The sequence below is a fragment of the Crocuta crocuta genome, unplaced genomic scaffold (genome assembly GCF_008692635.1).
Source record: "Crocuta crocuta isolate KB4526 unplaced genomic scaffold, BGI_CrCroc_1.0 scaffold102, whole genome shotgun sequence".
Taxonomy (NCBI): Eukaryota; Metazoa; Chordata; class Mammalia; order Carnivora; family Hyaenidae; genus Crocuta; species Crocuta crocuta.
Genome location: NW_027530019.1, coordinates 653,130 through 674,055, shown reverse-complemented (window position 1 = coordinate 674,055; position 20,926 = coordinate 653,130). Strand labels below are relative to the sequence as shown.

At 36.9% G+C, this 20,926-nt stretch overlaps 1 protein-coding gene across 2 annotated transcripts in view; it reads left to right on the top strand.

Moving 5' to 3' along the window:
- UNC13C (unc-13 homolog C) overlaps positions 1-20,926 on the top strand; it is a 558,456-nt gene that overhangs the window by 228,177 nt on the left and 309,353 nt on the right. For both annotated transcript variants that reach the window (XM_077764313.1, XM_077764311.1), the window contains 2 exons: positions 2,059-2,286; positions 3,455-3,596. In XM_077764313.1, coding sequence (XP_077620439.1) covers positions 2,059-2,286; positions 3,455-3,596 — 370 coding nt within the window. The remainder of the gene's footprint in view (positions 1-2,058; positions 2,287-3,454; positions 3,597-20,926) is intronic.

Genomic DNA, 20,926 nt, shown 5'->3' with positions numbered 1-20,926 from the left:
TTTCTTTTTTTTTTTTTTTTTTTTTTTTTTTTTTTTTTTTTTTTTTTTTTTTTTTTTTTTACTGTGGCTTAACACCTCAAAAGTTTGTTTTGTTTTTTAAAGATAAAGACAGGGAATCTGCTCTTTCTACCATTAAATATTAATCCCTTTAACTTCCTCTAATTATACCTTGGTTATTATGAATGTATTTTTTCTACATTAAGAGGAAACACGTTATACTTTTAAATAAATGAAGATTTTTGCTAAAGTACTGCTGTTTAATTGAATATGAATTTATTATAAGGAAAGTTAACAGTTGACCTCTTCCTTTTTGTCTTAGTTTTTATCCTTAAATTGGGCTTAACATTCAAAGACTTAGATTCAAAGTACATTACTGAATAGCTTCAGCTATATAGAAGCTTCAGCTTCTACCTTTTTGATAGAAATGGTACAGATAAATTATCGTTTTTAGGGGCTCCTGGATGGCTCAGTCGATTAAGCTCAGGTCATGATCTCATGGTCTGTGAGTTTGAGCCCCGCATCAGGCTCTGTGCTGACAGCTCAGAGACTGGTGCCTGCTTCGGATTCTGTATCTCCCTCCATCTCTGCCCCTTCCCCATTTGTGTTCTGTTTTCTCTCTCTTTCAAGACTAAAAACATTTTAAAACATTTTTAATAAAAATTAAAAAAATAAAAAGTTATCCTTCTTAGTCTCTAAATGTTTTACTAGGTCTTAGTATGCCTATTTCAGAAGTACAATATTTCAAAAAAATTTAAGTTGGATAGTACTTACAGTCATGTAGATGAAAATTGGAACTGTTACTAGGTATGAACGTGAGTTTTGTTTTTCATTCTTTTCACGTCTCAGTGGTTCTGACCCCCAAAATATTTGGTTTCAGCAGTGGCAGTTCCTGCAGTATTGGTACCTGGGGTTTTGCTTTCCCATTTCAAGCTCAGTAAGGAACCATGAGAATTGGAATCATGGTTTAGTGTTTACTTGTGTAATCTTGTGCCACCAACAGGCCACACAGAACATTGAGAATATCTGGCTGGTAGTTGTAGAAGGTCAGGGACCAAGAACTGAGTTTTGGAAATCCTTCACTGCCAAAAGAATTTTCATTCTAAATAAAAATGCCCAGAAAGTTGAGACCAGTCACAAAATTCCTAGCAATCAAAAAAGGGGTTTAAGTAGAAAAGATTTCAGCCTGCTGAAAACTATGGACATATCACAGAATGAGTGTTCAAGCCTGTGGTCTGTCAGGTATTTAGCGATCATCTAGCCCAGTGGCTTCCAAATTAATTCCAAGAGAAAGCTTACACTATATTTGAATACATAAGAGATAGTGGTGGATTTATTTTACAAGAAGAATTTAAGCACTCAATTATGATAAATTCCATCACTAAAAGTAATTAAGCACTTTGAACACAAGTATTTGAAATACTTTGTTTTTTTAAAAACTTTTTAAATGTTTTATCTATTTCTGCGAGAGAGAGACAGCGTGAGCAAGTCAGGGTCAGAGAGAGAGGGAGACACAGAATCTGAATTAGGCTTCAGGCTCTGAGCTGGCTGTCAGCGCAGAGCCCTACGCGGGGCTCTAACCCACGAACCATGAGATCATGACCTGAGCTGAAGTTAGACGTTTAACCGACTGAGCAGCGCAGATGCCCCTGAAATACTGAGTTTCAAGTAACATTTCCCTTATATATCCAATCTCTTTCTCAATTGTGTGTGTGGTATATGTGTGCAGTATATAACATAATGATTGTGTGCATTCTGTTTGTTTCAAAAATTTAGATCACATATTTGCATAACCCCCAATTTCATCAAATAACAGAAAAAAAACTGGAAATCACGCAAGCCCATTTACTTGCCATTAACTCAAAAGACTAGTTCTGAATCTAAGCCTGGATGTTTTGTCCAGCAATATTTGTTTGTCCTGATCGTCCCTGAAAAAGGCACCCTGACTCCTCAAAATGAAAGCGTTTATTCATTCTCATATTCCTTCCTTTTCTCTCTCTCTCAGGCCATCACAAAGTAACATTATGTACATTTATGTCACCATTGATTTTTCCATTATAGGAGCGGCAGAAAAGAGTTCTAAACATGGTGCGGAAGACAAGACTCAGACCATCATTACAGCTATGAAAGAAAGAATGAAGATTAGGGAGAAAAACAGGCCAGAGGTGTTTGAAGTAATTCAGGAAATGTTTCAGATTTCTAAAGAAGATTTTGTGCAGTACACAAAAGCAGCCAAGCAGAGTGTACTGGACGGGACATCTAAGTGGTCAGCAAAAATAACCATTACAGGTAAAAATAGTTATCTTTAAAATTTTGATTCCACATTGAGATTTTCATATATCTTAGAAATCACTGCTCATAATAATAGGTAAAAATAAGTAGAATTTTTCTTCCTTGTCAATACTGACAAGTGTAGTTGTACTTCAAAGTTCTCATGTATATACACTAGATAATTGAAGTAATTTCAGTCTGTTGGTTGTTCTAATCAGAAAGCTCTTCCAGAGGAAGAAGGTTGTCTTTTACAATAGACTCATCAATATCCTGTGGTTTCCAAGAAACTAGCTTTGTAGCTGCCTGCCACTGATTAATTACAAGAGTAGCTGAAAATCTCTCTAGTCAGTTTTTCTTAATGAGAAAACACACATCATTTTACTTAATTTGTGATCGATATGCCTCAAACAATTGATCCGAGAGTCAAGGCAATTTGAGCTTAGTGGTGTCTGATAATATGAACTCCTGAAGTTGCTTACAACATTAACAAGGGCATGCATCTTGTGTTAATGTTTACCAAGCCTCTTAACTTACTCATATGGTACTTACAAGATAAAGATGCTTTTCATTTACTAGGTTGAGTTGATCAGTAGTGATAGCAAATTCAGGGCAATCTGACTCTTGGTTTGGGCTCAGGTAATGATCTCATGGTTTGTGAGAATGAGCCCTGAATCAGGCTCTGGGCTGACAGTGCAGTCCCTGTTTGGGATCTCTCTTTCCCCCTCTCTCTGCCCCTTCCACACTTGCAAAGTTTCTGTCTCTCAAAATAAACAAACAAACTTAAAAAAAAGAGTGACAACAAGTTCGTAAATAGAAACAGACTTTAAATCATAGACCTTTGGATTATGTTGATAAAATTTTTCATATTGTACATGTATCATTATTTCTCTATATATGTATACAGTCATCTATATATAGCTGATATATATATATATATATATATGAAAGTGTATGTATGTAGTTACTTCATTACGGGCAAAAGTAAATATTCAAGGAAGGTTTTAATATTCAGCATTTTCATTCTTAAATATTTTTTGAGTCCTAATGTTCATGATAATAAAAGCACTGGGAGTGGATCTGCAAACCCAGCGTATAAAATGTTAGAAATGTTGCCTTCATTATAAATAATTCTTTTTTTGTTTGAGGAAATCTTTATACTAAAAATGTCCATTTTGGCTTATTTCAGTGGTTTCTGCACAAGGCTTACAGGCAAAAGACAAAACAGGGTCTAGTGACCCATATGTTACTGTTCAAGTTGGAAAGAACAAAAGAAGAACTAAAACCATTTTTGGAAACTTGAATCCAGTATGGGATGAGAAGTTTTATTTGTAAGTATATAGTGTGAAACTATTACAATTATTAATGTACTGGGGAATAAACTTAGGATAGGCATGCAAAATATAGAAGCAATAAGTATCATTTAATACTATCTATGCAGAAAAAAATAAAAAGTGAAATTAGTGCTATGAAGTCACTACTTTATTATTCTTCATCTTTGGAAGCAAGTGAATAAAAAGAGTATTTCAAACAAAAGGTGGCATGGTTGGAGTGACTTTAGAGGAGAAAAAGGAATAAAATACTCTGTAACTTGGGTTGACCCAGCATAATGCGGAATTTACTGGCTTGATTCAGCAATATTTTGACATCTGAAGATTTATGACTAAAGACAATAGATTTGGGCAGGACTTGGTCCATCCACCTATACCAGGATGAAATGGTTGATGATAACTTTTACAACCTCTCATTTTCTGAGAGGTCATATATTTTTAAGCCTCTTATATTTTACATCAAACAGCAAGAAATTATTTTTCTGACAAGGGTTCTTTTCTTTCTAGAGACATAAAATTACTTCCAGTTAGCATTTGGTAGAAATAAAAATTCTAACCCTGAGTTTAAGGATAGTCGTTTCTTTTTCTTTCCTCTTTTCTATGCTGATGGTTTAAACATGGATCCTGTTAACATGCTAAGGAAACAAACTTAACACCTATTTCTTTGGGAATAAGGGCAATAGTAAGAAACAAGGAGCTCTTATTTATATGGGCTGATGAGGGGAATCATCAGAAATAGACTTAGAAAGTTTGTTGGGGAAAAAAAAACAGGGGGTACTATAGAATGAGTTGGGATGGTTCCTCCCTCACACTGATGGAAGGAACTATTTTTATATTCCTCAGTTTGTTAACAGAGACAAAAATCAATTGATAGTCATAACTTCAAATCTCTAAAGCAGTCAAATAATGAATCGAAGCAGGTTAAGGGCAACAAAAAAGGACAGGACTATGGCAAGCTTTGAGCAAGTGACTTGGAAAAACACAGCTTGCGTGCGCATGCAACACAGCTAGAACTCCCAGTTTCTTAGGAGAAGGTGGGAGTTTGAAAATTTAAAAACAGGTGCAATGAGATAATATTGACAAAGCATAGGCATACATATTTAAAGTGTATTTGTTAAGTTTTGACCTACATATACTTCCATGAAACCATTACCACAGACTGTATAATGAACATATTCATAACCCCATATTCATGCCCTGGTGAAGCCACCCCTCCTAACTCTCTCTATGGCAAGGCAATCACTGATCTACTTTATGATGCTATAGAATGTTTTTCATTTTGTATACTTTTTAATAAATAGAGCATGCACTATGCATACTGCCTTTTTTGTGGTTTGATTCACTCAGCATAATTACTTTGAAACCCATCCATGTTGTAGGATCTAGCAATAGACCATTTCTTTCTCTTGCAAGGTAGCATTCCATGTAATAAGATATCAGAGTTTGTTTATGCCTTTTGAGGGACATTTGGTTTGTTTCTAGTTCTTTGCTATTAAAAATAAAGCTGTTCAGAGACTTGTAAACATATGTCCATTCAAAGATTCATACACATTTCTTCTGAATCAATACCAAAGTGTAGGATAACTAGAACATCTATTATGAATGGATTTAATTTTGAGACAATTTTTCCAAGAGGTTGTACCCTTTTAAATTTCTATCACCAATGTACAGGAGTTCAGGGCCTTAAATTCCAGACATAGAGACGGCCAGTGTTTTAAATCTTTGCCATTCTTATATATGTGTAGTGTAGTGCTATCATATGGTGGTTTTATTTTGCATTTCTCTAATGATTAATGATTTCAAGCATCTGTCATGTGCTGTCCACGTATCTTCTTAAGTGTTTAAATAGTTTGCCTTTCTTTGTATTTTGCATTTGTATATGTTTTATATGTTACATTTAGGTCCATTATTTTCTTTTAATTAATGTATATTTTTGAGAGACACAGACAGAGCATAAGCAGGAAAGGGACAGAGAGAGAGGGAGACATAGAATCTGAAGCAGGTTCCAGGCTCTGAGCTGTCAGCACAGAGGCAGACACATCTAGAACTCAGAAACATTGGGATCATGTCCTGAGCTGAAGTCGGCCTCTTAACCGACTGAGCCATCCTGGTGCTTCCATCATACATTTTTTTAGGTAATTTTTTAATGTGATGGGAGAAGTTATAAACCTAAGTTTACTATTTTGCATATGGATAACCAGTGGTTCCCACACCATTGTTTCAAAGTGCTATACTTCCTTTACTAAGCTGCTTTTGCACCTTTAATAAAATACAGCTATCCAATATGTGTTGATCTACTTCTAGATAGTTCTGTTCCATTTATCTGTTTATTCATATGCCAGTACCACATAGCCTCAATTACTGTTGTTTGGCTTTATAATCAGTCTTAAATGATGGCAGTGTTAGTTTTCCAACTTTTAATTTCTTCAGTTATTTTATCTATTTTAGAACCTTTGAATTATTTCCACATGAGTTTTAGAATCAGCTGTCATTTCTCACACAAAAGGCAACCGGATATAATTTTCATGGCCTCATTGCTCTGGCTGAGATTTCCAATATGCTACCATGTAGAAGTGACAAAGGCACACATCCTGGCCTTGTTCTCAATCATAGATGGAAAATGTTCCTTTTTTGATTATCTTTGATGTTAGTTGTAGGCTTATTGTAGATGTCACCTATCCAGTTGAGAACATCATCTTCTATTTCCATTATGAGGATCATTTTGATTAGAAATCGATGGTGTAGTTTGTCTCATGTTTTTACTGTATCTTTGAGATGATCATATGATTCTGAATACCAATTTTTAAAAAATTACTGTGGAGGGGCGCCTGGGTGGCTTAGTCGGTTGAGCGTCCGACTTTCGCTTAGGTCATGATCTCGCGGTTCGTGGGTTCGAGCCCCGCGTCGGGCTCTGTGCTGACTGCCAGCTCGGAGCCTGGAGCCTGTTTCAGTCTGTGACTCCCTCTCTCTCTGACCCTCCCCTGTTCACGCTGTCTTCCTCTCTCCTAGAAATAAATAAAAAAAAAAATTAAAAAAAAATTAAAAATAAAAAAAATAAAAAAATAAAAAATTACTGTGTAGGCTTATGGGTGGGTCAGTTGGTTGAGCGTCCATCCCTTGATTTTGGCTCAGGTTGTGATCTCATGGTTCGTGGGTTTGAGCTCGACATCAGGCTGAAGCCATATAGAACCTGCTTGGGATTTTCTGTCTCCCTCTCTCTTTGCCCCTCCTCTGCTCATTCTTTCTCTCTCAAAATAAATAAACTGAAAAAACAAAATAAATAACAAATTCACTTTAAAGATGTTTTTCCATTGTCGTGTCATTCATATTTTCCATGTTGCCCTAGTTTTTGTTCCTCTGTATATGTCTTTTCCTCCCCAGTTGCTTTTATGACTTTGTTTTCTTTACTCAGTTGCACAACAGGATTATGTTGTACCATGGTGTGGTTTTCTTTGTGTTTTTGGTACTGGTACTTGGGGTTTATGGAATAAATTGGGACTGTGAGTCTATACTTTTCTTGAAGTTGGGAAAATTTGGGGTATTTGTCTATGTATTCTTTCTGCTTCTACCTTTAGGAGGCTCTGCTTATACATATATTAGGCCTTTTGAAGTTGTCTCACAACCCACTGGTGATGTGTTTTTTTCTTCCTTCTCGTTCTCCTTTCTTTTTTTCTGCATTTCTATTGCCATGTATTTAAATTCAATAACCTTTTCTTCTGTCATGTCCAATCTGTTATTAATCCAAATCATGGTATTTTTCATCTCAATATTTTTTCCATTTTAGGAAATTCAAATTGAATCTTTGTTTCTTCCATTTCTATGCTTAGAACTTTTGTTTTTGAATTAGGGTTTTATTTTTTTAGAGAAGTTTAAATTCACAGAGAAATTGAGGGGAAGGTATAGTGATTTCTCATGTACATTCTACCCTTACATATCGATAGCCTTTTCTTATTATCAACACCCCCTGTACACCAGTGCTATATTTTTTACAATTGAAAAACCTACACTGACACATCATTAGCACCCAGAGTCCATGGTTTACATTGTGGTTCACTGTTGGTGGTTTTTATTTTTTGAATTTGAACAAATGCATAGTGATGTGTGTCCATCATTATAGTGTTGTACAGAGTACTTCAACTGCCTTAAAATCCTCTCTGCATTCCACCTATTCATCCCCCTCTCTCCCTGAAACCCAGACAACCACTGATCTTTTTATTGTCTCCAAAGTTTTGCCTTTTGAAGAACGTCAAATCATTGGAATCATACAGTAGGTAACCTTTTCATGTTGGCATTTTTGCTTAGTAATGTGCATTAAATTTCCTCCTTGTCTTTTATATGCCTCGATAGTTCATTTCTTTTTAGCACTGAATGGTATTCAATTATCTAGCGTGTCACAGTTTATTTATCCATTGACCTACTGAGGAACATCTTGGTTGCTTCCAGTTTTGGGCAATTAAGAATAAAGCTGCCATAAACATGAACATAAGTTTTCAATTGCTTTGAGTAAATGCTAAGAAGCATAATTGCTGGATTGTATGGTAAGAATATGTTTAGTTTTATAAGAAAGTCGCCAAACTGTCTTTTAAAGTGGGTGTACCATTTTGCATTCCCACCAGCAATGAATGAGAGTTCCTGTTCCTTTGAGCCCTGTTTAGCATTTGGTATTGTTTGTGTTCCAGACCCAGGCCATTCTGATAGGTGCATGATGGTATTTTGTTGTTTTACTTGGGATTTTTCTCATGACATCTGATGCATCCTTTGAAATGCTTATTTGCCATCTGTAGATCTTCCTTGGTTTGTAGAAGAATGTTAAAGAAGCACTTTGTTTGTTTGCTTGCTTTTATTCTTTTAAAAGTCTTTTGAATGCTTTGAATAATAGTCCTTCATCAAATGTGCCTTTTGAAAATATTCACTTGTCTTATTCCCTTGACATTGTCTTTCACTTTTTCACACATGTACAATTTATAACTGTTTTGATGTCCTTGACTGCCAATTCTAACATCTGTGTCCATTCTTAGTAAGTTTTGGCTGATAGATTTTTCTCTTCATTATGTGCCATATTTTTCTACTGCTTCACATGCCTGGTAATTTTATATAGGATGCCAGATTGCAAAAATTACCTTGCTGGTTGATGGATATTTCTGGCCTCCTATAAATATTTCTGAGCTTTGCTGTGAAAAATAATTAAGTTACATGGAAACAGTTTGGGGTTTGTTTGTTTGTTTGTTTGTTTTTTTTTTGGATGTTGCCTTTAGAATTTGTTAACNATGGATATTTCTGGCCTCCTATAAATATTTCTGAGCTTTGCTGTGAAAAATAATTAAGTTACATGGAAACAGTTTGGGGTTTTTTTTTGTTTTTTGTTTTTTTTTTGGATGTTGCCTTTAGAATTTGTTAAGTTGGAATGAAATAGTACTCAACTTTGGGCTAATTATTCCTCAATACTGAAACAAGACTCTACCGTGTACTTTCCCTACTGACTAATGAATGATAAAAATTTCAAGTCTTCCAGGTAGAAACAAGCACTATTTATGGTCTTGATGAGTGCTGGACACTGTTATTTGTAATTCTTTTGATCCTTCTTACCTGTGCCTTATAGTTTCGGTATGTCTCATATGACTCACTTGATTACACAAGAGGAAACCTCTGCAGATTATCAAACTTTTCTTTCTGTTCAGTTCTTTTTGACATTATGCCTGTGGTCTATAGCTGTCTTGGTCTTCTTGGGTTTTTGGCTCTGTGTTTTTCACTCAGAGTCCAGTAGACTCCAAGTGAGTTCCTTCTCCTTGCACAGTGACCTGAAAACCACCTCAAGGCAGTTAACTGAAGTAATCATAAGGCTCGCCTTATTTTTTTTTCCCCTTGGAATCACTGTCCTTTCTTGAAAGATCTCCAGTATGTTAAAAACCATATACATTGTTCACTTTTTGGTTTTTCATGTGGAAAGATTACCTCAAGTCCATTATTCCTTCTTGACTAGAATTAGAAAGTTTGGAAATCTGAATTTAATTTATAAGTAGAATAGAAATGGTATGAAAGCCAACACAAGTCATGTCAAGCAGCAGACAACTTCTAGACATGTTTTATCCCTAGGTTGCCATTTACATGTGTGAAATAAAGCATCCATCCAAAGGAATACAATTATATGAAGACTGACTCTAACATTTTAATCCTACAAAGGGTTCCTTTGAGAAATCAGTTGACTAATGCAATGATAAGTGTATGCATGTGCGGATACTACCCAAGAACAAGATAAGGACTATCCAAAAGGTTTAGGAGCACCTTCCCCATGCTCATCCAGATCAGGAATAGAGTTTGTTCCCACCAGACAAGAAAGAAGGATTCATAATTGATGGGCAAGTATACAGAAGAGTATACTGGAATAGACAGTTAAGACATGAATTATCTGTATTTGGGAGAAGTTTTCATATAATTTACTGTACTATATATTTTTGTTTTTCTTTTGAGAGTAGTCATTATCTACAGTGGCAATAACAATATATCTATTTATTAAGCAACACTATTTTCAAGGAAGAAAAAATTCAAATTAAAACCCATTGTGCCCTGTTGTTCATATATATTTATATACATATAATTGGCATAATATTTTCACAAAATTTTTTGCTTTACAGACTATGTGTGAGTGTTAAATTATACTCACACACATTTTCTCTTTGTCCCCTCTAGAATACAAAATCAAATGCCTAAATTTTCAGCAGTAAGTCTTTTTGTTGCCAGTTTTAAAAACTCTACCATTCCATTCTTAATACTGAGATTCTACATTGCTTGTTCCAGAAAATACTATTTTGAATCTACCTGTGCATGCTTTCATTTGACCATGAAAGGCATGAGAATTGCAAATTTATCTTCTTTTGTAACGTTTTCTCTTACAGGAGAAAATGAGTTCATAGTGAATTATGTGCAGATTTTGAAAAATGCTTTCATGTCATAGATGAGCTCATCCATGCCTCCCACTACCTTGACAGTTCTGCCCTGTGAACTGGAGTGTAAAAATGTGTCCTGACACTCTGAAAATAGGATATCTTATGAATAGTATGCCTATTTTTGCATTTTGGGGAATTAAATTCTGAGCTTTAGCTTTTCTGCTATGAAGAATGGGGCCAGCAATATATACCTCACAGGATTGTCATAGTGAGATCATGTGTATAGATTTCATGGTACTTGGTAAGCATTAAAATGGCAGTACCATTATTATTATCATTATAGCATTAATAACATAATCCCATCCCTTGTGGTAACATTCAGGACTTTATAGCAAACATGGCAATAATGTTTTCTTGTCAAAAAATTTCTATTCTGAATAGTGAGGCCAAGAGAAGACTAATGAACAAGATGCTGTAAAAAGAAAGTATTACTGAAATAGAAATTAAAGAACTAAAATTAGCACAGGCTCTGAGAGATTGTTTTATTCAACTCCCTCATTTTAGTGAAATGACTCCTAGGTAGGTTATAGTAGAGCCGAGACTACAAAGCAATCCCATGTTCTGAAGCCACAAAGAAGATGCAAGTAAAAATAAAGAAGAGTATTTTTTTCTGACACCTAAGCTATTCTCTTGGAAACAGTGCTTTGACCTGAAGGAGGCCGGCAGTCACAGGCTGATAAGATGAAAATGCAAATGAAGTAATTTTTCAAAGTTTTTGTTTGAAAGTTTAATAACCCCCATTAATGGCAAGCTGATACTCTCAAGAGATTAATGCTAAGTCATTTCTATTTTAATTTTACCTCTCTTACCATGAGTTAAAAAAAGAAGTTTGAAATTTTAATCTTCATTAGAGTATGGATGTTGTATGATTTAACAATGGGGCACTTTGGAAAGTTTTTGCCAAGAACAAAGGCATGACGATTTGAACACTTGGAGGAATACAAGTTAGGAGGTGTTATAAACACATGTCATTTTTAAAGCATCATATGATTATTAATTAAAATAACATATATGAAAGTGCTTTGAAATGATAAAGTATTACATAAATCTAAGGTGCTTGTTATCTTTACTCTTTGATCCTAGTAAGTTGCATATTGTCATTTCATAATTAATGACATTTGATTTTATTTTCCTATGCTATAGTTAATGAAATGTTTTATGCTTATCATAAATCATTTCCTCAGTAGTAAAAGGAGTAAGTTTTTTCCAGTGGATTTTAGAAAGAAGATAGCGGTATAATCTGCCTATTTGAATAAGAAACTTTGGAGTTAAGAGGCTTGTCTTTATGTTATGTACATATTATTCTTTCTAGAAGACTCTACAGTTAATAGTTGGTGCTTCGTTTTTGCTAACATAAAACGAAGACAATACTTCATGCTGACTCCCTCCTCTGGGGAAGCTGGCAGATGTGTGTTATTTTTTATTTTTTTATTTTTTTAATTTTTTTATTTATTTCTAGGAGAGAGAGAGAGAGAGAGACAGCGTGAGCAGGGGAGGGTCAGAGAGAGAGGGAGACACAGACTCTGAAACAGGCTCCAGGCTCTGAGCTGGCAGTCAGCACAGAGCCCGATGCGGGCTGGAACCCATGAACCACAAGATCATGACCTAAGTGAAAGTCGGACGCCCAACCGACTAAGCCACCCAGGAGCCCTGATGTGTGTTATTTTTTAATTAATTAACTAAAGTTTTAATTTAATTCTCAGTTACCATATACTGTAATGTTGATTTCAGATGTATAATATAGTGACCCAACATTATCATATAACACCTGGTGCTTACCACACCACAAGTACCCTTCTTAATCCTCATCACCTATTTTATCCATTCCCCCATCTTCTTCCCCACTAGTAACCATTAGTTTTCTGTAGTTAAGAATCTGTTTCTTGGTTTCCTTCTTTCTTTTTTCCCCTCCTTTGTTCATTTCTTAAATTCTACATATGAGTGGAATCATATGGTAGTTATCTTTCTCTGACTTATTTCACTTACCCTCTAACTCCATCCATGTCACTGCAAATGACCAGATTTCATTCTTTTTTATAATATTCCATTGTGTGTATCTCACATCTTGTCGATTCATTCATCAGCTGTTGGACTCTTAGACTCTTTTCTTATTTGCCTATTGTAGATAATACTGTTAAAAACATCAGGAAACCTGTATCCCTTTGAATTAGTATTTTTGTATTTTTTTGGTAAATACCTAGTAGTGAAAATACTGGATCATAGGACAATTCTATCTTTCACTTTTTGAGGAAACTCCATACTATTTTCCAGAGTGGTCACATCAGTTTGTATTTCTATCAACAGTACAAGAAGGTTCCCCTTTGTTAGTTATTTTTAAAATTTGTATTAAGGAATTAATTTTTTAAAAAATCCTTATTATGTGAGAGAACATGAGCAGGGGAGGGGCGGAGAGGGAGGGAAACACAGATTCCAAAACAGGTTCCAGGCTCTGAGTTGTCAGCCCAGAGCCCAAGGCGGGGCTCAAACCCACCAACCTGAGCTGAAGTCTGTCGCTTAACTAACTGAGCCACCCAGGCGCCCCTAAATAATTATTTTAATAACAAACTCTAGTTAACACAATGCCTATGGTAGGACTGCAGACATACTCTCAATTATTTATAGTGGTATTGAATAGGTACAGCAGTGATGTCTAAACACCTTACTACATAATCAACTAGACAACCACCTCCACTTGCTAAGTGGGTATCAAATTCAACCCATATTTCCTAAGTGCCCATTTTATGCAACTTGCTATATTTACAAGGCCAATGGAAAGTACTGACTTGAAGAGTGACTTCACATTATACCAAAAAGCCACCTAGCCTGCAAACTGATGAATTTAAGTTCCAGAACTTTTCTGGATAAACATGCCTCTTGACGTCCCGAAGTCCTTCAGTACTGATTCAGTCCATGAATCTGTTACACCGTGGACAGTGTACAAAAAAATTGCTCCCTACCTTTACTCAAAATTTTTGTTAAGAGGCACTTTACATGTAGACTCTTAACATGTAAGCACCAGAAACTCAAAAGCTGTTGTTGAGAGAGTTGTAATTGCCTTGACCCTTTTGAAGAATGTCAGCTAAGTTCAATTTATAGCTAACCAGATGAGGGGACACAGGGTGCCTTAGGCCCGTGGCTCTCCACCTTGCTGTACGCTGCTCAGTTTAGGGCTGAGTAGGAATTAAGCATAAACCAAGCTCTATAGGAGATAGCTTATTTAAATACTACAGTTAAACACAAATATCTCCATAGCACAACAGATCAGTATTTTAAAATGACAGCCTGCATGAGATCAGTGATTTGATTTATTGCCTAGATCACTAGCACAGGCCTTTTCTGGGCTACGTGGGAAGGGAATATTTCCTCAGTTGCCTGAGCTAGCTTGCAACGATGGTATTAACACAATTGTCTAAAGCAAGGAGTTTAGTCACACTTTATGGGATTAGAAATTTGTTTACTAATCATTGTCAACATTGTGAATATACTTGGCAAGAGGGAGATAAAATAATCAATACTGCCTTTCACTTAGTAAAAGAGATTGACCCATTACCCATCCACACACAGCAGAGTCAGTAGAATAGCATTTATTTCATCACTGCTTCATACCATACACTAAGGGTTTCATAACAAGGAGAGGAAGGGTATGTGAAAGCAAATTTGGGCTGAAGTCACTGAAGTGTGAATGTAAGGTCTCCAAAGAGAATTGATTGCCAGTCAACAAACCCTAAAATTTGAGAGCAGGACAGATCCTTGGAGACAGCACTGTGATATTCCATAGGCCAAGGATATGATACGTGATACAAATTCCATAGGTCAACGATTTTATATGTGATTTAAAGAAAGGCCTTGTACTTAGTTGCAAACTGAGGGTTAAATAGAATTCAGATACAATCCCCCAAATCTTGGAGGAGCAGTTGGATTACAAACCGCAAAACCTTGGGGGCAGTGAGGACTATTCTGTAAGGATGCCTTAAACTAGTATTAGAGAAAAGGAATTATTTTGTAACAGATTTTATTATACAGACACAGAAAGCCCTTGCAAGAATCCAGGAAAAGGCAAACAAGAACTCCAAAGTGGCAGCAATCAATATGCTCTTTTCTTCCTTTCTGTTCTTTGACAGTTTGTTCAATTGTGTCTGTTTTTTCCTGTCTCCTTTCTCTCCCTTTATTCTGCCATTCTGTCCCTCCTGCTCTCCCTCCCACTTCTCTTTCTTCTTACTTCTGTCCTCTCTACTCTGGTCTGATTCCTGATCACTACTCAATAGCTTTTCTTATCACTAACTTCCATGTGGTCCATAATGGCCTTGGCCACTCTACTTCTCAAGAGTTTCTGTCAAGAAGGTTCTTTGCATTTTAACCAATTAGTCTAATTCATCTTTATAAAGCAAAGCATACAAGTTATGAGTTACTGGTCAGACTGTGATAAGAGCACCTTACATCTGTCAGTTGTGCTTTGTGTGAGGAAGGGAAGGAGGGAAATCCTGGTGGTCTGCTTGTAGCAGTATTCTCACACAGAGAGTCATGACACCAAGGCTCTTCTGCCTTGCATCTCTGGGTTTAAAGAGGTGAGCGTCTGTAGTCAGATTTACAGGTCATGGTTCTCTAACCCAGTGGTGGAAGCTGGTTAGGGTAAAGCCAAGGGCCTGCATCTTTTTAGAGTTAGATTGTCTATCACATTTAGATTTCCCCTTATGCCCCTGATAATGGGGGGAGGGTGCCCATAAAGGATTTCATAAGGGGAGAGCCCCATCTGCTTCTTGAGCCTCCCATTTGCAGCTGCAGTCTGCCTCCCTGAAGGTGCCTTATCTCTCCCTGTCTAATGTTACCCCTTATTTATTTCTCCCCTGGAACAGGACCTGTGACTGCTGTTGGGGAACAGGGACGATGACCATTCTGGCTTCTTCAAGCTGATAAGGGACAGTGTAGGGGTACAGCAGTTAGAGTCTACCCAAGGGTTGGCCGAGTGGCCCATGGTATGGTTTTACAGGAAGTCCAGCAGGCATGAGGCACCATAAACATTAGCAGACATAAAGAGAAAAACACAAAGTAAAGATGATACTGACCAAAAAGATGACATTTTAAGGTAATGTCTACAGTTTCCAAACCTGTGAGATAATCTAGGGGAGACCCTCACTTAGTAAATAACATACGTCAGGGAATCTCTCATTACCCAGCTAGTGGAGACCCAGGAACAGTAAGTAATTAATGGTGGCTCAATTTTCAAGAGATTGGCCCTAACTTAATTTAAAAAATTTTTAAAGCATCTAATGCTTATGAGGTGTTATTTAGAGTTTTACTCAGTAATAAGCTTTATTTTGATGTGTAAAACTTTTTCAAGAGCCAGAAGTTCTACTAGAGAAAGAGTCAGGGCCACCATTTATATTATTAAATTGTAAATTTTAAGTAAGCTAAACCTGAGTTTTATTTTATAACGCAGAATTTTTATTACTTTTTGTGGGTTTTGTTTTGTTTTTTTGGCTTCTAGGGGAAGGCCCCTACTCAATTAGTAAAAGTATTAACCCATACAAACAGATGTTGGCCTTTTTTTTTTTTAACCTTGGCAACTGAGTGAGACCTAATTGTTAGTCTTTTCCTGGAGAGTCTCCAGTTCCTTGATTGTCTGGGAGAGCAAGTTTGGGGTTGAAAGGACTGTTTTAAGACCTACTTCACAGCCTGATACCACTTGCAGAACTGTCCTTGACAATTTCTTTTTCCCACAACACATCCTTTGAGCCATTTGAAAAGTTTTGTACCTCCCTAAATGAAAAGTCTGATGCTGTGTTTTAATAATCTGTTAGCTCTGTGAGCTTGGTAATAGTATTTACCCTGCTCTGTTCTAACCACTCCAAGGGCTGGAGACAGTGTTTAGTAGTCAGACCCCAGTTTACTTATTTATTTATTTGGGGGGAGGGGAGAGTAGGTGGGATTAAGTCTCCTTTAATAATTGATATAGCAGCAAACTATTTTCCTGAACCCTGGTATCTATAGCCTACAATACCCAGTAATTTTTAAAAGCCAGTATAATTGTTTATCTGTCATGAGTAACACCAGAGTCTATAATTTAGTTATAATGTCGCTTTTTAGCAAGGGAGTAAGGCTCTCTGGCATTATCAGGAAAGAATGAGGGAAAATTAAGTTTCCCCATATACATCCCAGAGGCTGAGAGAAAAATTTAGTTAGAAGTTTTCCAGAGGTTCCCCTAATAGTCATGCTGCATTTGGCTAGTTGGACTGGAGTGGAAAGGAGGACAGAAAAGGTAGCTCTGGTGTGAAGTAGGAAATCAACCAGTTCTTCTATATTTAGAGTTACCGAGGTTCTGGGTTTCTGATAGACAGTTGGTTTAGGGGAGCCATCGTGAAGAGCCCCAGACCCCAGTTAGTCCCTTCCAGGGACATTGCTTATCTGAGCCCTCACAGATAGAAGTTCCTGAAGGCATTCAGATCTCCAGTGATTGTTTCCATATCAGGGACATGGCTTATGGGGTTTTCATTTTGATTGTCCCCTCTGAGGATATTCTCATTTAGTGCTCTGAATGGCCATAGAAATGGCACTTGGTGCCAGGACCTCGGGAAGTCTGGTCTGACATTATAAGTAAGGCCACAACTAAGTCTTTAGGCTTCTTTTTTTGTTTGTTTTTAAATCTTCTTTTCTGTTTTGTTTGTAATATACCCCATTGGCAGCTCATAAGAGCTCCTCCAAGTTCCCTTCAAAGCCAGCATCCAATTTTTGCATTTTCTCTGAATATCTAGGGCTGATTGAGTGACAAATTTGTCTTTTAAAATTATCTTAGCCTGGGGCTCCTGGGTGGCTCAGTAGGTTAAGTGTCCGACTTCAGCTCTGATCATGATATCACGGCCCGGTCCGTGGGTTCGAGCCCTGCATCGGGCTCTATGCTGACAGCTAGCTCAGAGCCTGGAGCCTGTTTCAGATTCTGTACCTCCCTCTCCCTCTGACACTCTCCTGCTCACACTGTCTGTCTCTCTCAGAAATAAATAAAACATAAAAAAAATAAAACTAAAATTATCTCAACCTCAGCGGTGTCAAGGGAGATAGCCATATATTTAATGAGAGCCTTCCTCAACCTCTCCGGGAAGGCCATCAGGCTCTCATTTTGTGTTTGTAAAATAGTAGCTAATCTAGTATAATTTAAGGGCTAAATCTTAGATTTCCTTCATTTTTTTCTAAAACATCTGTGTCATTAAGAGTCTGATTTAACAAAAGCATGATCTCTTTCCAAACCAACTCAAAAACATATGTAATATTCTGAAAAACCTTTATATATATATATCCAATTAGAAAATTTACCTAGATTTCCTTTTATCTGTCTTAAACCTTGTAATATAAAGTTTTTGTTGTTTTGTTTTGTTTTTACCCCTCTGGTTTCTGCCTGTAAGACCTTGGGGTTAGGACTGTAACCAAGCAAGATTTTCTTGGTTGTCTTAGGGTGTACTAATTTTATTTTGGCCCAAGAGTAACTTCCGTATTGATCATTGGCCATTGAGGGAAGGGGTTAAAGGACCAAAGTCAAGGTCTTCTCCCCTGCCCTTTTCAACAATGCCTACACAAATATGCTTCAGCCATGTGGGTATTCAAATTTTGGCATACAATGGGCTAAGCTTAGTAAAATGGCTCCCATGTAGCTTAGTAAAAGCCCTTTATATCTCATCCATCCCTCATATGGCAGAGGCATCCATTTCTCTAGTAAATAAGAAAAGCACAAATGTGGAGTATTTGGAGGCTGGCATCAAGGGTATTGTCATCATTTTCCCAGCCTTTGGATCAAAGGAGGAGGAATTTTAATCTTAATCCTGTGTAATTTTAAAATCCATTTATTTTAACCTTAGTCCATCTTGACCATGTATAAAACTTCTTTTTAAAGATTATTCTTCACAAACCTTCTACAACTTTTTATTTCTTGTCCCAAGCCACTTTTCTCCAAAAAACCAGTCTCCTTTAGGACAAAAACACCTTCTTTTACCTTTAACAAAAATATATTTCCATTCCTTATATCTTTCTTACATACCTCCTACTTTCCTAAGTACAGAGTTGCTTTCCTTATTTCCAACAGTCTTAAGTACACTTAGCAGAATTTTAACTGCTAGAAACCTTAGTCTCCAGTGAAAACTAAGTAGTAATCAACTGTTAACTTTATGTTATATCAGAATCTTTTTAGATGGCAAACTTATGAATCCATTAAGCAAAAGCATGTTTTTCAACAGTCCCAGGTATTCTTAGTTTTTTTGCAACAAGTCAAAAGCATAAACCTACATCTAGTCATTAGTGCTTTAGCTTCTTATCTCATTAGATAGCCAAAGAGTTCAATCGCAATTTATCATGGAAGCAACACTTTAACGTTTTACGTTACCAAGGACTTTGAAAGCTATCTTAAAAATTACCCATGAAAACTATGAGACAGACAAAATTGACCATCACTTTCAGTCATCGTTTTGTTAACATATTGGAACATAGATAACATGAGCTTATTTGACCTTCAGCAAATCTAGGTAGAATACACGTTTGTTTCTGTGTTTGTTTTTTTTTAAATATTGATAAAACTGGTCTATCTCAGACCAACAAACTTATTTATTAAAAAACTTTTTTTAATGTTTTATTTCTGAGAGAGAGAGAGAGAGAGAGAGAGCATAAGCAGGGGAGGGTCAGAGAGAGAGGGAATTACAGAATCTGAAACAGGCTCCAGGCTCTGAGCTAGCTGTCAGCAGAGAGACTGATGTGGGGCTCAAACCCACGAACTATGAGATCATGACCTGAGCTGAAGTTGGATGCTTAACCGACTGAGCCACCTAGGTGCCCCTCAAACCAACAAACTTAAATTAACTTAAATACTTAATACATTTTACTTGACTCCACATAAGACACTTTGTTCCCTATTGTTAATTTTTACCTGAAAGTTGGTGGGGAAATCTGACTTCAGTGGTCTTTGATCTTCAATATCTAGGGTAGGAGGAGCTGATGGTGCCTGAGGCATTGAGGAGCCAGTTAGGCTGGCCGCCCCTCCAGGTGGTGCAGAAAAGGAGTGAGGGAAGGGAGTGCAAAGGAGAGGTGCCAGCAGAAGGTACAGAAAGAGAATTCCCAGTTTTAAATCTTGTCAGCTCAGACAGAGGAGCAGACTTCACGTTTCTTTTGTTTTGTTTTCCACCAGTGGAATTAGGCAGTCCATGTCAGTCCAGAGAAGACAGAGAATTTCCCTGAAACAAAAGGAGTTTCGGTAGCTGCTTGGGAATATTCCCTGAAGTCCCTGTTCTTACGTAGAATAACCAGCGACAGTTGGCTCTAATTATTATAGTCATTGACCCAGAAAATGAACAAGAGGTATGTTCCCATACACAGTTATGTGGCGACTCCAACATGCTGCCCAGCACTCAATGCCTTAGAGTTGCAGCTTCATTCCTCTTTCCTTGTGGAGTTACTAGTGCAACTCAAGGAGGTGATCAGGCTCCCCTCTGCCCATTACGGGCAAGTCTACCAAAATGAACCTGGGTTCTTACCAGTCTGACAGGCGCTCCCTGAGCTGGTTCCTGGGCTGCACCAGATCCGTTAGCTCACATGAGGTCCTCACCCCAGCACATCAGGAGGGCTACTCTTCTGTGGATCAAGTGGCCCGGGTCCACTGGCACCAGGTGAGCTGCCTCTCTTACACCCTGAGGTTTGCGTTCCTGGTGGCAAGGGAGATGGAGATGCACCATCTCTGAATCCTAGACGAGCCCCCAAGCAATGTATCAGGATTCTTGCACAGAGAGAGAAAGGACAAGAAAGGTGGGTCCAGGAAAAATAATTTTGAGGAGATAATAGCCATTTGTTTTCAAGTTAGATCAACATTAGAAACTCATAGACTCCAAAAGAGCAACCTCAAGCATAAGAAAATGAAAAAAAAAAATTACACTAAGGTGTATCATCATCACATTATTCAAAACTGGGGAAGAAGAGAAAATCTTGAAAGCTTCTAGAGAAAAAAGACACACTGTATGCAGAGTAAGATAGATAAAGGTGGCAGCATACTTCTCATAAGAAATGATGTTAGCAGTAATTGAATAGGACAACATCTTTAAATTATTGAAACAAAAACTGTCAAAGTAGAATTCTATACCCAGAGAAAATACCTTTCAAAACCAAAGGCGACAAAATACTTTCTAGGACAAAATAAAGGCTTTTTCAGACATAGGAAAGCTGAAAGAATTCCTTTCCTTCTGGACTGCACTGTAAGAAATGTTAATGAAAGTCCTTCAAACAGAACAAAAGTGATGCCAGGTGAAAATGTAGATTTGTATAAATGCATAAAAAGAAAGAATATTGGCCAATACTGCCTTGAAAAATATAATAAACTATTATATTTTGATTTATTGAAAAGCTTACTCAATATTTAAACAA